Source organism: Mustela erminea, chromosome 6 (assembly GCF_009829155.1).
Source record: "Mustela erminea isolate mMusErm1 chromosome 6, mMusErm1.Pri, whole genome shotgun sequence".
Classification (NCBI taxonomy): Eukaryota; Metazoa; Chordata; class Mammalia; order Carnivora; family Mustelidae; genus Mustela; species Mustela erminea.
Genome location: NC_045619.1, coordinates 37,227,146 through 37,247,490, shown reverse-complemented (window position 1 = coordinate 37,247,490; position 20,345 = coordinate 37,227,146). Strand labels below are relative to the sequence as shown.

At 35.5% G+C, this 20,345-nt stretch overlaps 1 protein-coding gene across 15 annotated transcripts in view; it reads right to left on the bottom strand.

Moving 5' to 3' along the window:
• PPFIA2 (PTPRF interacting protein alpha 2) overlaps positions 1-20,345 on the bottom strand; it is a 482,999-nt gene that overhangs the window by 320,181 nt on the left and 142,473 nt on the right. For 5 of the 15 annotated variants that reach the window (XM_032346898.1, XM_032346899.1, XM_032346900.1 and 2 more), the window contains exon 1: positions 829-1,238. The exons of the other annotated variants lie outside the window; for them this stretch is intronic. In XM_032346898.1, coding sequence (XP_032202789.1) covers positions 829-909 — 81 coding nt within the window. In that variant the 5' untranslated portion in view covers positions 910-1,238. Of the gene's footprint in view, positions 1-828; positions 1,239-20,345 lie in introns of those variants that run through there. 15 annotated transcript variants of the gene reach the window in all.

Below are 20,345 nucleotides of genomic sequence, written 5' to 3'. Positions count from 1 at the left end.
CAGAGAGAAGAAGGTTCATTTTCCCTTTTCATGTAATGATGATATGAGTGAATTGCAAAGTAAACCTTAGTACTAAAAGATGCAGTTTGAGGAGAAAAATGAGGAAGAATCTAATTTAGTTTAGACTTAACCATTTTCTAGATTGATGGCTGATTTATTCACGGGGAACCGAAACACATTTAGTAGGTAACAGCTTGTAACTCACGTTTATATTTATATTATAAATCATTCTGACTTTTTGATAACACCAAATCTTCCATCTTAATGAGTTTCTACTTTATCTCAAATTGTAAAGTATAAATGTGGTATTTAAGCCTCTTATATTAGTGATTACTTATATACTGCATGTGTAACAAAATTAAATAATAGAAATTCTATTCAACTATGTATGAAATATAAAATGTTTTTCTAATCCCAGAGGAGACAGTTTTCAAAGTTCCATAATACGTCCCTTAGTTCTATTCTCCCTGTGATATGTAAGAGAAGTAAGAGAAGTAACTCTGTAATGTCCACCATATGACAGCCATAAATAACAATATCAGGACACACATCTCATAAACCCTCAAAGATGATACAGTAGCAAATTTTAAAATCCCTGTGAAAATTAAGTGTTCATTATTATTTTGCTTGAATACAGAGAATCCTAATGCCATCCTATTTCCATATTTTTTAAAAAAATAGATTAAACTGGCATGCACATTATCTATTTCTTACATCCTCTTTAACACTTTCACACTTTGCAGTTTTCCTTTGCTTCTATTTCCCTTTATTGAAAGTTTGACTATACATTAACTTCCTAAGTAGTGAAGCCATTTAAAATACACTTACTTGAAAAGTGTAAAACCGGGTCCCATTAGGAGGATGCACTTTAGGGGAGCCAGAAACGGTGTTCATATCCGAGAAAATCATTTCTGATCACAGAGACAATATAATCCACAAGGAGCTACAGATGCAGAGCAGAGAGCTTAGCGTACAGATAAATCCGTGCATGCATTGAGGGAGGCTAGAGGGTAAAATGAAATCTGCCCCATCCTTCATAGATACACAGTGACAGCATTTTGAATCTTTCTCCTGCGTCTGAAATCTAAGCTGAAAGATTATCAGCCACTGACCTTTTGTGCAGCTAGTTCTTTAAAACATATAATGTTTTTTTTTAAAAAATTAAAACACAGAAGGGAAAAAGCAAGAACCAACAATAAATGGAGCTTGTGCAGAATCTGGCAGTGCTGTGGACCTGCCCATCTGTTCTCAGTGATAATCACCTCCCTCCACCACAGTCTAGCAGAGTGATTATGCTAAATATCCTGGTTAACCAATAACATACAGTTTCATTTCAGGGAAGCGTGCACAGTGTAATTCAGAGGACCTCTTCTGACTAACCTGAAGCATGTTTCCTATGCTGTTTAAAGCCGTATTTAGTACAAATTCTTGTTCTATCACTCGTATTTCTGTATGTTTCCAAATCTCTTTGTTACTCCCAGTCTTTTCAACAAGATTTTAGACTTTTGTACAAATCCTTTTCATTTAAAACGAAGAGTTCTTTTTACATTTATAGATCAAAGCATATTATAGCTGGCTAGAACACAGAGGCTCCAGGCATATGATTCAGTAAAGCTATTTAATACTAGAAACATTATCAAGTAAAATGCATTAACTATTTCTACTTTTCTGAACTCTTAACGAACATCACAACATGGGCATAATTATTACTCTCCTTCCCTCATTTTAACACAAAAATTCAGTAAGTTTCATAATTAATGACTAAGGAAGTCCAATACAGTTGTTTTTTAAAAAAAAAATCAAAACTTTATCTCTCATATATAAAAAACAAGAAATTAAAAAATCTTTTAGATACATGAAGATTTTTAACTCAGTATCTAAAAGCACTAACTGCAAAGATCTAGACTACACCGCAAATCATGTTCATTTTTTATGTCTTTTAACACAAAGTATTCAGTCTGTATAAAAGATCATATTCAGATGACTTTACACTTTTTAGAAGTAAAAATAAATGCTCCATTTACACATGGTTCAAAGGTGGAGACTTCAGGAGAACAGAGATGAGAATGAGCCAAAAGCGGTGTCTTTGTGAATGTATCTAAGATGGCATAGTTACACATAATTAAGAACCAGGAACCACCTGCTTTGAACCGGAAGCCTATAAAAAGAACATGATGGCAATAGGCTCTCAAAACTTAACTTATTATTCATTTATATCTTTATTCCAATTATGACTCAGATTTATAATATCAATGAGGAAGAAGCAGAAAAATGATTCTCGATTCCTTAGATAGGAGTCCCACATTCTGGTAAATTCAGCAAGTAGGTAGTTATTTACCCAGCAAACTGCTAAATAAACCAGAAGATAAGTCTTAAACAAATGTTTAATTTGAGAATAATTTTAAATTTATGGAAAACCTGGAGAGCTAGTAAAGAGAGTTCCCATATATCCCTCGCCCAATCTCCCTGCTAACATCTTACATTATTACGGTGCATTTGTCAAAACTAAATAATATTGGCACATTATTATCAAATAAACTCCAGACTTCACTTGGATTTCACTAGTCTTTCCGTTAATGTCTCTTTTCTCTTCTAAGTTCCAATCCAGGGTATCATGTTTACTTAGTTTCCATGTCTCCCCAGTTCCTCTGGTCTGTGACACCGTCTCAGCTTTTCCTAGTTTTTCATGATCTTGACAGTCTTTAGAGGACCATCAAGTACTGGCCAAGCATCCCCTAAGCTCTCCTGCTCCGATGCCTATATTAATTTTATTTGATGTTTCCCTCATGATTAGACTCGGGCTACGGGCTGTACATACCACAGGGGTAAAGTGTCCTTCTCATCATATGATATTAATGAAGTGACCTCATGACATCATTATGTGAGTACATGATATCCACATACAATACTAACCATCACTTGACAAGGTGGTGTTTGCCAGATTTCTCTACTGTAAAGTTACTATTTTTCCTTTCCATACTCTCTATCCATTGGAAGTTGGCCACTAAGTTTAGTACATCCTGAAAGAGGTGACAGAAAGTGGTCAAATTAGGCTTTACTTTGTGGAGAAGGGTATTGTTTATATGTATTAAATAGAATTCTTCTGTAGAGAAGATTTGCCTCATCTACAGTTATTTTTTCAATCATTTACTTGTATCAGATGGACTCATGTATACTTATTTTATACTTGGGGTTATAATACAACATAATATAATTTATTTTGATATTCAAATAGTCCCAGTTTTGGCCACAGAGAGTTCCTTTAGATTGGTTCCTGTTTCCCTTTGATGTGTTCCCATCCATTTGCTTTTTGAGCACTCAAATGACTATTATGTTTTTACAGTTTTTTTTCTCCTGTATAAATTACCTATTTGCTAAAACCATTAGTCACCTTAACTATAACTCTACCACTGCAATTTGAGAAGTCACGTTTTATTTTTTTCATGATTATTTAAGCAGCCATATTACTGTATTTTTCAAAATAATCTTTTTTTTTTTTCCCCTTCTGGTTTTTTAGCCTGCATGGGATTCACTGATTCTCAAATTAAATAAAACAAATAAATATACACACTGGCTTTAGTAATCAGTGATCTATGTAAATTTTTTTTTATTTTTTCCCCACTCAAAGATATATGTTGGGATCACATTTCCTCCTATGATTAACGGGGCCTTGTAAGTCATGCTCCTCAAAGAGCTGTTAGTGGAAATAATGTCTCAAAAGCAACTGTGAAGGTTCTTGAGAACACAGGCTTTAAGGGAATTTTTTTTTCCCAAATGGATTATTATGGTGCAAATAAAATCTCCATAAGTTTTATGCTTATCTGTTAAATGGCTCTGATAGAATATAGACCAGAGAATTCACTAGATTTCTTGTTATTATTTAGAGAGGCCAATAAATCAAATATTTCTGGTATACTATTACATCTTCCTGGTATAATCTCACATATTTGCTGAATTTGCATCCTTGCTAAAGTAAGGAATTCTGAAGCTTTTGGCCAAGCAGAGTACAAGTTTTTCTTAGGAAAGAAGGCAGTATGAATTAATGTTGAAAGAAGCTGGAAGGAAAAACAGTATTAATATATAATTATTTTAAATACAGTGCTTATTCTAAATGTTGTGGAAATTGTCAAAATACATATTCCTTCCCAAATTTTTGTTTTCTAAATGGGCTATTTATGATAATGACAGTATGTCATTGTTCTGAGGGTTTATTTGAAGACAACGCAACTTTCTTTCTCTGCCTGGTAGCAGTAGTGAAGGTGGTGTCCATGTCTGAAAATTGAAAGGATACGTCCATTGTGGCTATAGAAGTCTGGCACCACTTCTAGGCCACAGAGTAATAACTGTAAAAGATCCAGTCTCTGTCCTAAAAGGAACTTTAAATTTGGTGGGAAGGACATCAACTAGTAAGAGGTTGTCAACTACCAAGACAACTGAAATGCAGCTTATTAAGTGCTAATGACTGACAACATAAAGGAGATTGTGTTCATCTCAAAAGCACCTAACTCAAGGGGTATTAAAGTGACACTAGCAAGAGCAGGAGGTTGAAGACTTTCTGAAGAGAAGGTTCAAAGCATGAAAAGATACAAGATGTCATGGAATGTTTGGGGAAATATGGCTGAAAACATTTCAGGGCATATGAGGTAACTGTGTTACCTGTGTTTTTTCATATATAAACCTTTTCTCAAGTGAAATTAGTAAAGAGCCTTAATCTGGTTAACACCCTATTTCTCTGAAATCAAGTAAAGTTAGAATATTCTTCTCTCAAGAAATATATGAAATGTAGAGACATATTTTCATACTTTTGGTTAGTATATTTTGACATCTTTCTTAAGTTTCCCAAATAGCTTTCCAAGATTTTTTGGCTTGTCAAGAAACTTCATTCTTAGTTTGACTGAGTTCAATTTATAATAAGACTATTTTAAGTATTAACTTGAAAGTAAAACTAAAGAATACAGTATTACTATGTGAAACAAAATTTAATAGGCTTATGGTAGCAGTCATTAGATTATGGGCAATGTCTACCAATCATATAAAGAGTAAATAATATGTCCATTTCAATTACTACACTCAGACCACCCCCAAAATCTCTCAAGGTATATCTTTTCTCAGGAGAGATAAATTAAGAATATGAACTCTAGAAAGTTTAAATCCAGCTGTCTCAACCACTTGAATTTTTACAGAAAGAAACTGAAGATGAAAAAGTAAAAGGATAACTCAATTACACTTTCTTAAAAATGGGTAAAATAAAATCCTGAAGCCAGACTCTTGTTCTTAAATTTACAGAGAAGATTCCCAGAAGTCATCTAATATACCCCTCGGCCTCTAAGAATAATTACTCCTAAGCCTTCTGAAATGTATGTTATCAGCTTGATTTTATAAAAACTTCAAAAAAAAAATAATTTAGAGCCTACTATTTCATATACTATCAGACAGACTCAGCTCACATATTTTTCATAGCCCTTCAATATAACTTTTTAAACAAATAACTGTTAGATATAGTCTGCTTCAAGACAAGCAATTCAATACATCTTTTCTTTTGTTCATTTATGTGTATTGGATAAGAAACTTGAAAATTTGTTAGAGTGATAAGAATTTGAAGAATTCAAGAAATATACTGAAAGGGCTGTTCATTTGCTCTTAGTTCCTGCTAAACCCTCAGAGGGGAAAGAAAATGCCATATTGGACAAAAAAGAGTAAGGAGAGAGAGAGAAATGAAGGGAGGAAGGAGGAGAGGAGAAAAAGGAGGAGGAGGAGGAGGACAAGGAGGAGAGATATCACTACAATTTACACCATCACACTATAGGATAACAAAGCATTTTCTAGCCAAGCATTCAGTTAGAAGTCATGCCAGATGGAGTGAAATTTGCAGTCCAGATGGGCAATACATCCCAGAGATCCATATGGATGGCATGTGGAAGCTAGTTAGGTACACACTGCCAGCTAGATTATCTATCTTATCTATCTATCTACTAAATATATATTTGTATTTATGCACTTCAAACTATATCTGCTTCCTTCTCTCCACATCATGACTTCTACAAGATTCAGAAAAGATGATCCTATGTAGAGAGCCAACACTCTAAGTTTATTTTTACACCCTATCTCTGAGTCTCCTTCCTGACAGTCACAGCTGGTTGTACACAAGTTTGTAGGATTTGTTCACTCATTCATTTATTCATTCATTTATTCAACAAATTTTTTACTGAGGGGTAGTGAAGTACCAGACACCTGTTACAGTTAAAATAGAGATGACGGGCAGGTGAAGTGAGAGGACACACTGCATCTGTAGCAAGCCAATGAGATACTCCACCCAAGAAGTATCATCAGTTCTAGCTGTGAGATCTCACATTGCAGGGTCCCAATTAGAAAACAACAAACAAAACAAAACTTTTAATACCTCAAAGACTTTCTTCTGAATTCAGGAGATATTTCTTAGCTACCTAACCATTCACTGAGGGAGTCTCAAATAAAGACAATATTTAGAATCCTTTGTGATCCCTCGAGATTTGCAGTCATTCAGACTAAAGAAATCAACACAAATGAAGCATACTGAAATTTAAAAGTTCTATTTAAAACAAGATAAAAATACTAAATTTGCCTTTAATCCACATCTTGATGATAATACACTGGATTTTTTTTAACATAATCTCATAAAACTTTTATACATATCTAGATACAAGCATGTATGTAGATGTGTTTATATACCCATATATACATTTTTTTTACACAGAAAATTTATTTTATTTTATTTTATTTTTCATGTTTCTTATTTTTATTTTTTATTTATTTTTTTTTATTTATTTTTTTTTAATTTTTTTTTTATTTCCAGCATAACAGTATTCATTATTTTTGCACCACACCCCGTGCTCCATGCAATCCGTGCCCTCTATAATACCCACCACCTGGTACCCCAACCTCCCACCCCCCGTCCCTTCAAAACCCATATATACATTTTGTGTGCATTATACATACATATGTATGTATACATGCATAAACACACCTACATACATATTATCTTCAAAATTCAAATTAGAAAATTTTTAAATGGCATGTTCTTTTCATACTCACTCTTCTTTGCACTTTGGTTTCTCTTTGCTTGAACGGCATTTTTAACAAATACTTATATGTATTATAATTGCCCATATGCATCTTCATGCTTAAATTAAAAACATGAAGTATGAATTTCAGGCTTGAGTTTTGTTTTGTTCTTTTAACAGAAAAAATACTGATGGATTAGAACCTTATAATTCTATGACACAATAATTTTACTAAATTTGTTAAATTTATCTCATGTTCTAAAATATATGTCATTAGCCTATTTTTATTAAAAAATCACATTAAAGTTCTATGATAGGACATTAATTCTTCATCTACCACTGGGAATAACAGATGCCCACATAGTTAAAATTTTTATAATACCAGAAGAGTTTCTGAGTTCTGACTTTTATAAGCAGAAATAAAGTGAGTTGAGAAAATTGGGTCCATTTTATGGCATGAGAACTACATATAGACTATTACATATTGAACTTAAACATGGTTACGCCCTACATGCTCTATCTCATAGTACACTTTCAATATGAAGTTTGACTTTTCCCTAGAAATCGGCAAAATTCTTAGTGATTTCTGGCCAATATTTCCACTCTGGATAAATCTATGTTTTCTATTTTATTTACTGTCCAGTTTCCAAATATGTCTTCTATTACTTAACACCATAATTACTGCATCAGGATACAAAAAAATTCTTGGTCCCTGACATAAAATTTTTTTTTTTTTTAAATCAGTTTCTAAAGTCTGAGATTTGAAGAGTCCTTATTATGCAAAAGTTGTCTTATATAGAACTCCTTGTCTGTCACTAGCAAGAACCAGCACAAGGCAAGGCATAGAGTAAGAATTCAATAAATATTTGGGAAATGCTTGAAACAAATCTTCCTCTGGCTGCTTTGCTTCTCTCTTTTAATGAGTGGTATGTTAATAGTAATTTTCTCATTTTGACTAGTCCTGAAAACTCAAAAATGCTTACTCTAATTCCCAGATTCTTACAGTTAATAAGTGGTATACTGAACATTCAAAGTTTGAGCTGAGTGCATTGCTTGGAACGTTAACGGTCAAGTTGTTGGCAAAGGGACTCCTGGCTGACTCCGTCAGTTAAGCGTCTGACTCTTGATTTTGGTTCAGGTCATGATCTCAGGGTCATGGGGTTGAGCCCCACACTGTGCTCCATGCTTAGCATGGAGTCTACTCATCCCTCTCCCTCTCCCTCTGTTCTCCCCCTGTTTACTCTCCCTCTCCTCCCCCTGCTCTCTGTCACTCTCTCTCTCTCAAATAAATAAATAAATTTTAAAAAAAAAGTCAAGTCATTGGTGAATAAATGAACAAAAAGGAGAATGTATAAATCCATATATTCTAACTACCAACCCATATTGTTTGTATTAAATAATGCTGCTGCCTAGCAGTTTAGTAAATAGATTTCTAAAAAATAGCAGTTTCAAAAATAGATTTAAAAAGTAACTCTGTAAACTTACATACATCCACCCATTCAAATGCACATACAGATAAACTTATCTCCGTCACACATTCACAGAGTATTGGGAGAAATACCACATTAAAGAGAAAGAAGAAAGGCATGTTCCAACAAACAAAGCAGATGTCCTAGTGCTTTCATATAGTTCACTTTATCTTATATACTTTGTTTATACCATCTCAGAAGATACAGGTTTAACTGATAGGATAACAGGAAGAGAAGAAGCATGATGGTGATCAATTCTGTGCAAGAGCTTTTAGGATAATGTTATCACAGCTATCTTGGAATAATAGAACATAAAAAAAAAAACGATTTATAGGGATGGACACTCCACTCACAATCCCATGTTTAAGATTAGAAAGATTACAAGATTACAAAAACAAAGGCAATATGAGTGAAAACAGTGAAGCAGACTGAAGCAATCTTTAGACTATCATTTTATTCTTTAAGCTGTCTACTGCCTCAGTTGCCATGGTAGCAAGTACTTTATTTTTCCTTAATTTTATTTTTTTCAAGAATTTCATTTGAAAGACAAAGCCAATCACTATCCTGTTTTATTTTCATTAAGAGCACGAACAAGGGCTCAACAGTTGCTATTTACTGAATGATATTACAGGGAAGCCAGAGTTGCCTTATATAAAACTCTCTGAAGGAGGTATTTATTCCTCGTTTACATATAAGGAAACAAAGTCTTAGAGAAATATAACTTGTCTAAAATCTCACTTAGACAAATAGAAATTTCGTATCATTTGAAACCAGGTCTACCTGATTACAAAACCCCCTATAAATCAAAATTATATCTTGCTACTGCTTTATCTGCCACTGATTCTAATTCCATACAGAATATGAAAAGGGAATTAATAAATTCCTAATTGATTCCATACATCAAAGAATTCTTTGATGCTTGTCTATCTGATGAACTATTCTAATTCTGTGGAAGTATTCAGATTTTCCTGATGAATCAGATGTGGGTTGTGAAAGACAAAAAGTAATCCAGAACAACTACAAGGTCTTTGGCCTGAGCACTGAAAGGATGAAATTGCCACTAAATGAGATGGAGAAGGCTGTGAAAGAAGCAGGTTTGGGAAAAATTCAATCACTCTATTTTGCGCATGTTGAGTTTGAGGTTTCTATTAGTCATCTAAACAGAGATGTCATGTTGGCAGTTGGATATACAAATCTGGAGACCACATTAGCATGCAGACAGAAAACCAAAAAACTGGAATGAAGTCATCAGGAAGTGAATACAAATAGACAAGAGAAGTGGTCCAAACCAAAGCCTTGGTGCACTCCAACAATAGGAGTCCTGAGCCAGCAAAGGAGAATGAGCAGGAACAAATCAGTGAAGCAGGGTGGGGAGAGACTAAGAGAGGGATGTGCCCTGGAAGTCCAGAGATTGACACGAATCAAGTAGGCAAGAGTGATCATCTGTATTAAATGCTGCTAAGAGATCAATTAAGACAAGGACTGAACACTGGCCACTAGATTTAGCAATGTGGAGGTTGGTTTTAGCAGGTGGTTGGGAGAAAAGCCTCCCCCCTTCCCGGTTATGGATTTATCCAACACAAAAACAATCTTCTCCAACTTTAGTGAAGTGGCTAATCACATCTATGACCAAATCCTCCTCTAACCGGAATTCGGTTACCGACACAGCCCCAGCCTTTGCTCTCTTGTTCGCACCAAGGGGCACAGCGCTTGATCCGTAGGTGTCTCTGTCAGCTTCCCCTTGTGTGATTCTTACAGGCTGCTATCCTTCCACACCTTTGGGCTGTGGCTTGCCAGTGTCAGGATGGCCAGGGCGCAGAGTGGCAGGCACAATCTCCGGTGGCAGGTGGAGGTAATCACAGAGATACTGGATACCTTCCTTGGTAAACTCCCAGTAGAAATGCCCAAGCAAGCTGTTCCTTTATGGACCCCATGATTCAAGAAACTGCGTCACCTTCATGACATGAAGTTTGGACACATTCTCTTCTAACAGGCCAGGGTTTGTAGGTGTGTGGACGTCCTTCTTGGCCACCATGATTCCCTCCTTGAAAAGGAGTTCATAAATGACAATATGGTTCTTCCAGAACATCAAACTCTTGTCAGGACCAGGGCTGGAAACGAAGGGGAATGCATGGCACATGAAAAGCCTCACTGGTATAAATTTACAATGAAAAAGAAGAACTGAAGGCAAGTGTGTTTATACAATACTTTCAAAGCATATTGTTGCAAGAGGATCCAAAGAAATGGGGTGGTACCTAATAAGGGAAGGAGGGAGAGAAATAAGAACAAGTTGTGCTTAAGGGAGAGGGGCTACTCTGAGGTGAAAAATTATGATGTAGGCTGGAAAGGATGAATTTCTGGAGCAGTGTGCTTCAGTTGGTATAAGGAGACAGAATTTATGAAGGAAGACACTGACTTTAGAGAGAAGGGAACACCATCTTTGAGAACAGGTGGTAAGGCAGAGCATGTGGATTCCCTTGCTGGTAATTATTGTGCTGGGGGTTTACATAAGTGCTCAGGAACTGAGGAAGCTGAGACATCAGCTAACAGTCGGGTTAGGGGAGGGAGTATTGAATGTTTGAAGTGAGGAAATGGTATGAAACTGTCATGTAAAAGAGAGACAGAATATTAAAACATACCTATACTAAAGAACATAGCTTGTTTATGCAAACAAATCAGTTGATTTTAACTCCCTCAATTAAAGGGATGGATTTGGCTATGAATGGGTGGATTGTTAGAATCTAGAGTTTTTACATCATGAGAGAAAGCAGTTTAGAATGCATGCTCTCTGGAGGAGGCAGTTGCACAGACTGGTAACAGAAGGGATAGAAGGGTCGAGTTACACATGTCCGGTTCATTCTATCAAACTCATCTATGAAGGAAGCCCTTTCTTCCCAGGCAGTACAAGTTAGGCCAGAAGTATTACTCTGATGGGAGTCCTAACACCCGGAGAGAAGGGAACATGACTCCCCTTTCTCCCATTCTCATATCCTCTTTTTTCATTCACTATACTTTTTTCTTGGGCATCATGAAAACAAATATCTGACCAAGTTTTGTCCCAATCTGTCATCCAATTCTTTTTTTTTTAAAGATTTATTTATTTATTTGACAGACAGAGATCACAAGGAGGCAGAGAGGCAGGCAGAGAGAGAGGAGGAAGCAGGCTCCCTGCTGAGCAGAGAGCCCGATGTGGGGCTCGATCCCAGGATCGAGGCAGCAGAGGCTTAACCCACTGAGCCACCCAGGCGTCCCTGTCAGCCAATACTTATTTTCACTCTCTCCATACCCAACTAAGAATCCACGGTCTATTGTATCATTCATTGCCTTGCCAATACGTTCACCTTATTTCTTTTTTTTTTTTAAATTTTTATTTTTTATTTATTTTTTTGTTGTTGTTCACCTTATTTCTTAATATACTTTTGTTTGACCCATTCAGTAAATAGTTGTATTAATCCAATTGTCCAGCTTCTCTGCTACAAACTGATCAGATAATTGATGCCCCGGCCGCTTGCCATCCTCAACCTTAACAGTGCCCTCCATATTGCCTGGGCCCCCATCACCCCCATATTCTTTTCATAGCAGTCCAATAAATCTTTCTCCCGTCTGCTGAGGCCTCTCTTCACTGCCTGCTCACTTACTTGCAGCAGATTAACAGTGGGTCGTTTTATACTGAAGTTCCTTTCCTTACAATCTCACATGTGTTTGTCCCTCTCCTTATCTCTTTTCTCTCATCTCAAAGTCTGAGACTGATGCTTCCACTTCAATTTTGTCACAAGGAGAAAGGGAAGCTTCCTGGCAATTTTGAGTCTATGGGGAGCTTTTTAGGCATCATGAGCAGAGTCTTGCACTCTCTTTTCTGAGAGACGGTCTCTTTTGTGGGTGTTCCTTAATTGTCCCTGTACAGCATCCAAATATTCACTGGCCTCCCCAAACTTAGTTTGCTAGAGACTATCTTCTAACATCACTTAAAATCCTAGCTGATTAGAGACAGAGAAGACACTAGCGATCTTCTAGTACAGTATAATATTCTGCACTGTAGTATCCCCTATGGTGCTTTAAATACCAATGTTTGGGCCTCACCACTAGTGATTTTTTTATTTAATTAGTTTAAGGATGCCAAAGTAGCATTTTTCTAAATCTCCCCAGGATTTTTTTTTTCAATGTGCAAACAGGATTAAGGAATAGCTGATATAATAGAATTCTTTTTTTTTTTTTTTTTAACTATAATCAAACTGAACATAAGAAAGAAAAAACTGTCCTGCTTTTCTTGGTCATACCATGAATCATTCTAAGCTAAGTAGGACAGAGCTTCCCAGCCAGTGTGTTGCAAACAGATTATAGGTGTACTGAGACAGCAGTCTCTCAGCTTCAGGGTGACTCGTCAGATCCTGGGACTTCCACAGCCCCTGAAGTACTCTAAACGAGGCTTAAGCATCCTCCTCTGTCTACATTAATGTAATGTAAAAATATTGTGATTTCCTATCTGTGCTATAATGTGAACAAGATCTAGAAACACTGATCTGCTGTATTCTTTTCCTCAAAGCCACTGGCTAGTATTTCTTCTTTGAGAAGCTTCTCTTTTCACCTTTTCTACATCAAATTCCATTTTTAATGTTCCTTCTCTCCTTTAAGACCAGGTGCTGTGACGAGGTATGTGTTATCAGTATAGTCTTCAGTCCAATAACTAAATAAGGAATGAAAAGTTTAAACACCAGCTAGGGAATAATCTTTGCAAAACTTCATTTTAAATGAATGTGAATACTAGTGAATTATTAAAAGTTATTATTATGCCCTGGAACACTACAGCCTCCTAGGTGGAACTGTAGATATCTAAATGACTATGACCAAGTCACAGTTTTTCAGCTTGTTGATTACAAGGCCATGCAGACACAGAATTAAGAGTGTATCATGCCATGATAAATTATGGGCATACATTAATTTCTTCAATTTATCTGCCTTGTAGTTGACATTCACCACACATAAATAAATGGAAGGAACATAAATATTAACATTTCATAACAAAGACAGACATTCGTATTATAAATGATTTGCTTTAATATAAAAAGGCCCATAATCAGTAACATGATTATGGTGCCTTCGACAGCATTATATACATTAGCAGCCCCAGTCATGCAAAATAAATATTAATTTGATTAAACTGATTAGATTCAAGGAACTGGATAATTCTTTGAATTTTGATTGTATTATTAAAGCACCAACTCAGTAGTACATGGGATCTAGTGTCAAAGATATCCAAGTTCAAATCTCCAAGCTTCTTTCCTGTTGAATTAAAGCTTTGACTAAACTTCCCTGGGCCTCAGTTTTCTGAGAAGTGGAGATTAAAGTAGGTTTTGACTTAATGGGGTCTGGTAAAAATTAAGTGAAATAATGTATTTAAAGCATTTACTGTCATTGTCCCTTCTCGGTACTCAGAATCCTAAACCTAATTTCCAAATATCTTTATTCTACCCCAAGATTGTGTTGCATTTATCCCTTGCCCAATTGTTTTCTGTTGCCCGAATTTTTTTACTCATATTCAAAATCCAACTCCAGTGCCCTCCAGACCAGAGTCTTTCTATCCTCACACAGTTAGTCTATACTTCAGTTGTGGCCCTTACTAAGCTCTCCAATAGGTGAGTTATTAGCACATTGGCATGCTTGTCCACACAACTGGGAGCTGCTGAAGAATGTGGATGGTTCTCCACACAACAGCCTGTAAGATCTTCAAATATGTAAATCAGGCCATTCCATGCTCTTACTCTCAGGCCTCCAGAAGCTTCCTATAACACTTTGGAGAAAATACAAAGCTTCTTCCATGTCTTAGAAAAGTTCTCCAATTATTGATCCTGGCACTCTGTCCTCACTTCATGCCACCGCACCCCTACATACTGTTCACTGCCACACAATCCTGCAGTCTCCCAAATATCATTTCATATGGCACAGTGAAAATCTACTGAGTACCAACTGAGTCGAATGCTATTTTAGGCATTTAGGATACCTGGTGAACACAATAGACAGACACTCTTCTTTGTAGAGCTTTCACTGCAGTAGGAAGAAGTGCAGAAACCAACACAATAAGTAAACTATATTGGATGTCAGAAGGGGATAAATGCTGGGGAAAAGTAGAGCAGTGGAGGGGGAACAGGCACTAAAGCAAGGGAAGAAGGATTATTTAGTTGTGATTTTAAATCCCATAGTAAGCATTGTTCTCTTCTTGGTATTTGCAACTGCTGCTTACGTTACGTAAGGGTTTGCCTAAATGTTAGCACTTCTGAAGGTCTTTATCTGAAGAGAATGTAAAAAGTATGCCCTGACTCTTATGCTGCAATACTTTATTATCTTAGCTTTATTTTCTCCATTGTACTGTATGTGAAAAATGATATTTATTCATTTTATAAGGGAATATATTTTTTGTTTTATTAGCTGTTGCATTCATTCCCAGTGCTTAGAACATTATTCGGCATAAAAGTTGTTAATAATTAGTTACTGAATAAATTAATGTAGGTAATCATTAGCTTCAGATGATGGTTATTAAATATAAAAGGTAGAGCCAAGAAAACTAAAATTTAATCAATAATATATTATTTTTCAATAAGCTGGAGGAGTTTTCATATTCAAAAATTCTGCTTTTGATGCTCATAGCACTCTTATTGATAACAATGACCTGCCAAACTTCTTTCAACTGGACCATGCAATTCATTAACTCAATAATTATGAATTGAGTGCCTATAATATTCTAAGTTTTGCACTAAGCACAAGGGATACAACAATTCACTATATATATATGAAACTAATATAGCACTGTAGGTTAATATAATAGAATTTTAAAAAATAAATAAGAATAAATTTTAGAAATTGAAATCATTATCTTTTAAAGTCATCTTTAATTAATATAAAGCCCTGCATATATATTATTAAAAAACTAAAATACAAAGACTGTGAAGAGCATCACCCTGCTTCTTTTGAGTAAAATCACCATTCAACAAGGGTCATGGAAGTCCCCTGTCTGGACTCCCTGCTAAGCAGGAATTGGAGAGTCTGCTTCTCTCCCTCTTGCCCTGTTCTCTCTCTCTCTTTCTCAAATAAATATATAAAATCTTAAAAAACAAAAGCAGTTCAAACAAATATCACAAGATATAAACATCAGTTTTTTCCCTCAGCCTTTCAATCTCTACCTGGATATGGCCTGATTTGTAGGTATTTATGCATTTTTAATATATATGATATATATACATATATACATACACATATATATAATATATATGTCATTGAACAATGAATGGGGCCAGTTAATATCTTCACTTGATATATATACTGCAAAATATTAAAGAAATCTGTTATTTCCTTCTTGGGAATATCAAAAATATTTCTATTATAAGAAATTTGAGTAATATCTTCCTTATTTTTCAATTCAAATGTTAAAATGTTTTTCTGGCAACTTTAGTGTTTCTCCCAGTGGAATGAATGGCAAACACGTTATAAATATACAAAGTAAAATAACTGGTCATTAAAGCTTAATATTCAACATACAAAATTTATTTTACATTATGGCCACTAAAAAAACAAAGCTAACCAGTTAAAAAGAAAACTGCTTAGCAGTAAAGATAACGTGATTAGAGAGATAGAAAAAGAAAGGCTTCTTTATTGAAAGAGGATAAAACAAACATATCAAAGGTTAAATATCTCACAACTATATCCATAACTTATATATTAAAGAAAAAATTATTTATGAGAGCTCTGAGCATTAAAAGTTTATATGGTTCAAATTTATCCTCTGGATCCAAAATGATGCAGAAATGGGTCTAAACTACTGAATAGTTTTTATAATCTATAAATTGTAATGTACCAAGTTTTATACTTTGATAACTATCAAAGTTTTTTCTTTACAAAGAGCTGTAAAGATATGAACAAATACCTGAAGTTTCACACAAGAGCAAGAAAGGCATAGTTTGAGGCAGAGAATGGCCAATTAGCTTTATTAACTATTATGCCTATTAATGGTTTTAACCTATTTTCTGTCTGGTGATGTAATACCTTTAATCATCTTAAAATTACCCATAAAAAGCTACATTCATGACACCTTAGGGAAGGAAGGTGATGGGGATGCCTCCCTGCATGAGTTAAGCCTTCAAGCAGAGGACAGATTCTGGTAGCAGTGGAACCAAGAGTATCTAAGGTAATTGGAACTGAGCCCACAGCATGAATCAGAAGCAACAAGTCTGGTGCAAATGGCAGGCAAATTTAAAATCTCCCTTTTGCATCTTCAGATGTAAGGGCTCCAAGATACCCATAGTAAAGTAGATATGTTATTTAGATATTAAAGGAAAGAACTTAAGGAAAGGCCATTTATTTATTCAAAGATATATATGTGTGTATGTATGTGTATTGAATTCTTATAGCTATTTGAACTGCTGAGGATTCTACTGTGAACAAAACAGAAAAAAAAAAAGTCTTTTCCTCATGGAGCTTATCTTTCAGTGGAGTAAACAGAACTGAATTTTTCTAGAGATATTTAAAGGCCTCCATAAGAAAGTAACATCTGAACAGATATAGACTTGAAGTGAGGAAATGAGCCATGGGGGTATCAAAGTAAGAGGGTACTGGGTAGAACAAAGAAGAAATACGAAGGTGATAAGGTAGTAGCACGCTCAGAGAGTAACTAAAGAATAAGGAAGGTACATGAGCACAGAAGTTCTAGATGATGAAGTCAGAGTGCGAAAAGGAAGCCAGAGTAAGGTGGATGTTATAGGGCATTAACTAGGCATTGGCTTTTATTCTGAGTAAGACAAAGAAGCAGGTTTGGGAGGCTTTGGAAGGCCTTGACGGTAAGAGAGGCATAATTAAGTGATTGACTAACATTTAAAAAAGATTATTCTGGCTTCTGGGTTAAGAGTAAAGCATGGGTAAATATCCAGTAGTGGAGTTACTGAATCATAGGGTAGCTCTATTTTAAATTTTTTGAGGAACCTCCATACTGTTTTCCACAGTGGCTATATCAGTTTTCATTCCCACCAGCAGCACGAGGGTTCCTCCTTCTCCATATCCTCACCAACACTTGTTGTTTGTTGTGTGTTTTATTCTAGCATCATGATGAGTTTGAGGTGATATCTCATTGTGGTTTTGATTTGCATTTTCCTGATGTTGAACATCTTTTCATTATTTACAATAGCCAAGATATGGAAAAAACAAACAAACAAACAACTCAGTGTCCATTGATAAATGAATGGATAAAGATGATGTGATAATATATACAATGAATACTATACAACCATAAATATAAGTGGATACAGAGAATATTATACTAAGTAAATAAGTCAGTCAGAGAAAGCTAAATACCACATGATTTCACACAGATGTAAAATTTAAGAAACAAAGCAAAAAAAAAAAAAAAAGAAGAAGAAGAAGAAGAAGAAAGGAAGAAAAGAAAACAAGAGACCAAAACAAACAAACAAACAAAAAATCAAAAAAACCAGACTCTTAAGTATAAAGAACAAACTGGTGGTTGCCAGAGAAGAGAGGTAGGTAATGGATGGGTGAAACAGATCAAGGGGATTAAGAGTACACTAAACATGATGAGCACTGAGTAATGTATAGAATTACTGAATCACTATGTTGTACAACTGAAAATTATATTGGAATTAAAATAAATAAATAAATAAAATTAAAAGACAAAAACAAACGAGGCCTGGGGAGAGGAGGTTGGAGTGGTACAAGGGAAATGAGGTAGGACACCACTCAGGTGAAAGCTAATGGTGGCTCAGACAAAGGTGGACAGGGTAAAGGCGATGAGACATGGCTGGACTCTAAAACAATTCTGAAGGTAGATTTGGAAGTGAGAGACATGCATAACTTCAAGAATTTTATCTACACAATGGAAGGAAAGAATTGTCATAACTGAGTTAGGGAAGACTATGGTTGGATCAGGTTTAGAAGGAAGATCCAAAACTCAATTTTCAACATGTTGAGTTTTAGATATCTATTAGACATTCACATGGAGATTTCAAGTAGGTGTTTGGAACTATGAGCTTGGATTTCAGTGGAAAGTTCTGGCAAGAATTATAAATCTGAGCATCTTCAGTGTACAGACTAAGGGGAGCAAATATTGGGAGAGAAGACAAGTCTAATGACTGAACTCTCTAGTACCCTAATATTAAATAGTCCAGAGAAATGAAGAAGGACCAGAAAAAGAAGCTAAAAGGAGGGCCAGTAAGCATTATGGTAGCATAGGTGCTTCACTGGGGCTCCTGCCTGAAGCAAGAGGCTTCTATCTGGAGACAGCAGTCTCTTTGTCCAAGCTGAGAACTTGGAGAGCAAACCAGGCAGACCGAAAAAGGAGGCGGAATTTTCCTGACCAACCAGGTCACCCAAATCCATTTTGGTGACCAAAGAAGTCACCAGATGATATTCATGATGATGATGTTCAGTCACATGATTGTTTTCCCATTCTGACTTCAATGGAAGGTCAGGATGGAATTATAATAATAAACAACACCTGCCTGTAATTTGATACAGAGCTCAATGCCAATACCCCTAACAATCTGGGAGTGGTAGATGTCAACGGTAAGGGATACAGTATAGACTCTTTGAGTAAAGTGTAGATATAACCCAGCGATAAAAAATTTTTTTTCTAAACAGAATATATTTTATTTTATTAAGTTTTTAATTTTAATTCCAGTATAATTAACATACAATGTTACATTAGTTTCAGGTGTACAACAATTCAACACATTATTCAGTGCTCATCTTGATAAGTGTACTCTTTAATTCCATTACCTACTTCACCTATCCCCTCCTCACCCTCCTCCTTGCTGGTAACCATAAGCAGAATATATTTTAAATGAAATTATATGTGGGAGCCCAAGATATAAGACATATAACAACAGAATTTCTTTCTTTGAGTCAGAGGTAACAGAATCAGAGTCCTTGTTTAGAGCCTGCTGAAGCTACCCTTGAGGCATTTTGACACAGTCCCAGGGAACTTGGTAAACATGGCTTAAAAACACAGCTTAAACCTAAAAAAACCTTAAAAATAAACCAGTTCAGAATTAAAAATAACTGGTATTTGCAGCAGTCAAGGAAAGTCTGGGGGAAATGGACCTTAATAAAATGTGCCCAGGTTGTCAATGCATTGTTTCACCCACCTTCATAGCAATAATATTAAATAAATTATAATTTAAAGAAAGTGAGAAGTTTTATAGTCTAGAAGAAAATTAAGTTTGATGCAATTAAGAATACACACATTCAGTAAGGTTTATCCATTTTGGGAACACAGTAACTCTAAGGTAAGGGGGTTAAAAAAAATAAAAGATGCATTTAAAAGTTAAAAAAAAAAAAAGAAAAAGAAAAGAAAAGCAAGATAGTATGTTCTTCCCCAATCACCTTGGGAAAGACAGAAGTTACAGTGAAGAGCAGGCAAGATAATGAACTTACAGTTGCAATATCAATCTATTTTAATCAAATAGAAGATAAGCCTTCCTGGCAAGAAGCAGAAGTGTGAATAGGAAAGCAATCTTGTGGGATCCCTCAAGAGGAATATTCCAGCTTATTTAGAGATGTGAGACTTTCAGGAGATATTCAAAATAGTGAAAACAGAGATGCTCAAAATGTACAGCACTAATTTAAAAGAGTAGATAAAGGGGTGCCTGGGTGGCTCAGTGGGTTAAGCCTTTGCCTTCAGCCCAGGTCATGATCCCAGGGTCCTGGGATTGAGCCCCGCTTTGGGCTCTCTGCTCAGCTGGGAGCCTGCTTCCCCCTCTCTGCCTGCCTGCCTCTCTGCCTACTTGTGATCTCTCTCTGTCAAATAAAAAAATAAAATATTTTTTAAAAAAAAGAGTAG